Source organism: Olea europaea, chromosome 12 (assembly GCF_002742605.1).
Source record: "Olea europaea var. sylvestris chromosome 12, O_europaea_v1, whole genome shotgun sequence".
Taxonomy (NCBI): Eukaryota; Viridiplantae; Streptophyta; class Magnoliopsida; order Lamiales; family Oleaceae; genus Olea; species Olea europaea.
Window position 1 is genome coordinate 14,562,092 of NC_036248.1, and position 4,412 is coordinate 14,566,503.

The window sequence follows — 4,412 nt, forward strand, 5'->3', positions numbered from 1 at the left end:
AAAAAAAAAAAAAAAAACACTAAAGACCTTAACGTATTTCCCCGGCAAAATATAATGTGATGATAAATTTCCAACACAGGAGGTTTGCATTACTGATATAAAAAGTCCGGCTTCTTATCAACTGAAAACAGGATAAAATAACAACCGCCTAAAGCAAGAAATTGAAGAAATCAAATTCGTAGGTTGTTCTAGTAGATATACCAACCAATAATCACAGCAGACATCTGCCATATAGAAGTGAACGTTGTTTCATTTTGAAACAATTGTGCACAGAGATCACTAATACATTATATTTGTTAACGAGGATAGTCAGCGGTACATACATGCTTTTATGTGGGCAACTCGTGTTCAGATATATTAACCTTAAAGAAATATAACACTTACCATATGGCTTCAATAGCTTTTCCCAGAAATGTGGTTGACAGTTGGCGAGCTAGACCTTGGCTCAAGTCATACACGTTCAAAGTGACTTTGTGTCCCTCCTACCATAACAAAAGATTGGTTAACTCGTATATAGCCTATATATGCAACTACTGGAAGAAAATGCAATAATGCAAATGATGAAACGCTTCCACTAAATAACTTATTTAGTAAGTAAAGCATAATTTAAATAGCTTAAAGGAACACAAATCAGAAACATACCTCTGCCATCTTCAACAGTTCAGTGGAATTATTATCCAAAAGAAAGAATGAACTGCAGACACAATCAACAAGTCACGACTTCATCAGACAATAATTACACAAATTACAACTCAGTTCCCAATTTGGAGAATTGGAGTCATGGAAGAATAGAACTTAAAAAATAAACACACAAGATGAAGCACACATACATTTCACAAGTTACAAAATTCTATTATAATAACTGACGAGTGTGTTTTACTCACGAATTTAGGCAAATTTTAACTTGATTTTAAGCTAGAATTCACGAGTATAGAACGTTTTTAATGTGTGTATTAACGTTGTTTTATACGAGTGTCGAGATGGCGAAGAATACGAAGAAAGATTATTAAATTGAAGTTAGTGGCATGGACGGAAAAGAAGTCGCGAAACAGGGGCAAAATAGACAAAGCTAAGTTGGGACGGATGGCACCAAAACGCAAGAAATCAAGAAAAACCAGAGTGTTGGCGTCGCGGCGCCACATTCAGGGCGCTACGGCACCCTGCCACTTGCCCGAGTATCTGCACCGCGACACCCTGCCTGCCCAAGTCTCGGCACCGCGGCGCCAAATTTAGGGCGCCGCCGCAACGAGACACAAAAGGGTGGCGCTGCGGCTCCACATCCTAGACATCGCGCACAGGATAGCTAGGGCGCAAATTCTCGGAGTCCATGCGAGAAACCTATTATTCCTACACGGCAAGGGACCTATAAATAAGTTTTTTCCTAAGGCTTTGAGGGGTTCTACAGATTCTAGAGGCAAAAACACTTTTTGAGAGAAGGGGAGAGAGACTCGATGGGAGAAAGACAACGCCAAATTCATCGTGTGAAGCATAAATTAGAAGGAGGAATTCTTGGTGCAAGATCCACTTTTTCTTCTACATATTAAATTCTAAATTCGGTGATGTACTCTAAGACAATTTGTTGTTGCTCTTCTTTTATTATGCGTGGCTAAATCCATTGTTAAGGAGAATAATGTAATCCATTTGGGATCCTTTATGTTTCATTATTAAGATTCTTGATTTTTAATTTTTCTATATGTTGATTTTTACTATGAATTGATTGCATTAAATTATCTGATCAATAATTTCATGAATTTCATGAATCCTTTACAAATAGAGATATGAGTTTAGGAATTAGACCATGTAATAAAATTCAGTATAGTGGTATAACGAGTAGAATAGGATAAATGACTCGTTTAAATAATTTAAATTTACATAAAGATATGAAATTTAATTAGTTGAATAGGCTTAATGAGAACTCGAGAGGATAAATTGGATACAATAGAAAAATTCGATCAAATACTACATTAGAATTGAGTCTTAATTTGAGATGTAAAGGTGATCAAGAGGTGAAATTATTCTACCCTAACATCCTCTAATTATTTGATCTTACAAGTTTTTAGTGTGAGCATTTATTTATTGTCCAGAATTAAGATTTAAACTCAAATCATTATAATTTTTAATTTGTTTTCATCAAATAGTAGTTAAAGGAAAATTGAATTAAGTGTTAGAAAATAATTCTTATAGGACCAACAATCCAAACTCTTAGATCCAATATTACTTGTTACGATCTGTCCACTTGCAAGATAAAATCAACAATAATAGCCAATAAAATATTTCAAGATCAATCCTGCATTCCAAAATAAATATTGGGAATACCAGATCACAACCAAAATGCTGGTCCATAATGTGTTCCATGAGTGCTTAGATATAGCACCAAAAAAGCAAAATTTGAATTTTGAATAAAAAATACTTACCCTCTTGCATATAATGTCTTATAAGTGATAATTGCACATTTAGAATAACAAAAGTGTCGTTTACGTGCACATAATAAAATTCTTCCAAGAAAATGTTCAATCTTAATTCAAGAAAAAGTGAAGTAAACGATAACCACAAAAAAGGATGATATGTATCTCTCTAACGTTCCTAAAGACATATTTCACCAGAGCTCATTTATTAATTTATAGCATAATGTAGAAGTTTATTCACTGCTCCAGCTACTATAAATCCTAATTCAGTGTCTTCGTGCTTATGCTCTTTGATTCCCATCCAATTTTAGCTACTAACAACGCACACATCAAATATATCCACACAAACAATCATCCAAAAAAAATGTAAGCAGTTTTCCATTATTACACATCTTAGGTCAATAGAGGATTAACAAAAGTGTTGTTTACGTGCACAAAATAAAATTCTTCCAAGACAGTGTTCAATCTTAATTCAAGAAAAGATGAAGAAAACAACCACCACAAAAAAGGATGATATGTATGTATCTCTTTAACTTTCCCAAAGACCTATATTTCACCAGAGCTCATTTATGGATTTATAGCAGAATGTAGAATTTTATTCACCGCTCCAGCTACAGTAAATCCTAATTCAGTGTCTTCGTGCTTATAATCTTTTATTCCCATCCAATTTCAGCTACTAACAACGCACACATCAAATATATCCAGATATAAAAATTAAAAATTAAAAATTAAAAAAAAATTGTAAGTAGTCTTCCATTATTACACATCATAGGTCAATAGAGGGGCTGAAATTCTATAATTGTGCATCCAAGCAAATAAAAAATTGATCACTTCATTGCAGCACGGTACAAACATCAAACAATTTCGAAAGACGAGAAAATCCATATTTATCAATAACCTCAAGTTCACATAAATAACCATCCTCAATCCTCCATGATTTCTTTCTCGTTATAAACACATTAATTCTCAATATGCTACATTACTCAACCTCTAATTTAGAATTTTAAAACCATCATAGGAGAAAGAAAAAAAGAACTTCAAATCGATAGTTTCTTCATTACGGCAATTATTTTCACGCTAATTGAGGAAGAAAAAAGTCCCCGATCTGTCAGATGTAGAAATCGGTTACCCTTAATCTAAAATCCGAACTAAAAATTACAAAAATAGAAAAAAGAAATATCACAAAACATTGGGAAAAAAAACCCGGATTATAAATACTGGATCATACCTCAAGACAGCTTAATAATTAAGCGAGTGTTAACGTGAACGCAGATGCTAAAACGGAACATGAAATCGGGGGACGCGTCCATTTATATTGGAAAAGAGAAGGTACCAAGATCTTCTACATTGACCGAGAGGCCTCTGTTTTGACCTTCTAGAATGTGCTGACCACTTATTTATCGCCACGTGTACTATGAATATACGAGGGCGGAATGCACTTTTTATTACAACTTGAACTGCAATAATTGCAATGAAATCCCCCACGTTCTGTCAATATTCGAAAAGGAGTACTACCCAATAAATATTGCTATATAGACCCCCACATTCTGTCAGTTATCATAAGGGGTGTATTTGTTTTGCAAAGTATGATCCGAAACACGATAAATAAAGAGAATATTACGTTGAGATCCTCAACTTATGAGAATTGTAACAAATTGGTTCTCATCTTAAGTCATTGACATTGTTAGCCCTCAACCCATCAATTTTATATTAAAATTATTTTCTCTAAAAGAAATCATATATTCAAGTCCAAATATTTGTGGAAATCTAAGTATATTTCTTTTTCTTTTTTAGCCTGCTAGCTATTGAACCACTCCGGATTGTGTGTAGCGTGATGTTGCGGGTGCAAACTTTGGAGCACGAGCTAAAGTAACTGACCTTGAGTTATTCATTTGGATAACATAGAACTTTTTATATTTTTGTTCTTAAAACCTCTGTTTTAGATTGTCTCGTAAATACTATTGTGCATGGATATATGCTACTAATGCATTATACATAATATTCCAA

General features: G+C 33.8%; 1 protein-coding gene across 1 annotated transcript in view; it reads right to left on the reverse strand.

Moving 5' to 3' along the window:
- Positions 1–3,775, reverse strand: part of LOC111405798 (desumoylating isopeptidase 1) — a 4,970-nt gene extending 1,195 nt beyond the window's left edge. Inside the window, exons 1-3 of the mRNA XM_023034839.1 lie at positions 3,634–3,775; positions 643–694; positions 385–482 (exon numbers count right to left, since the gene is read on the reverse strand). Of these exons, the coding sequence (XP_022890607.1) occupies positions 385–482; positions 643–651 (107 nt within the window). The 5' untranslated portion in view covers positions 652–694; positions 3,634–3,775. The remainder of the gene's footprint in view (positions 1–384; positions 483–642; positions 695–3,633) is intronic.
- Positions 3,776–4,412: the final 637 nt, after the last annotated feature.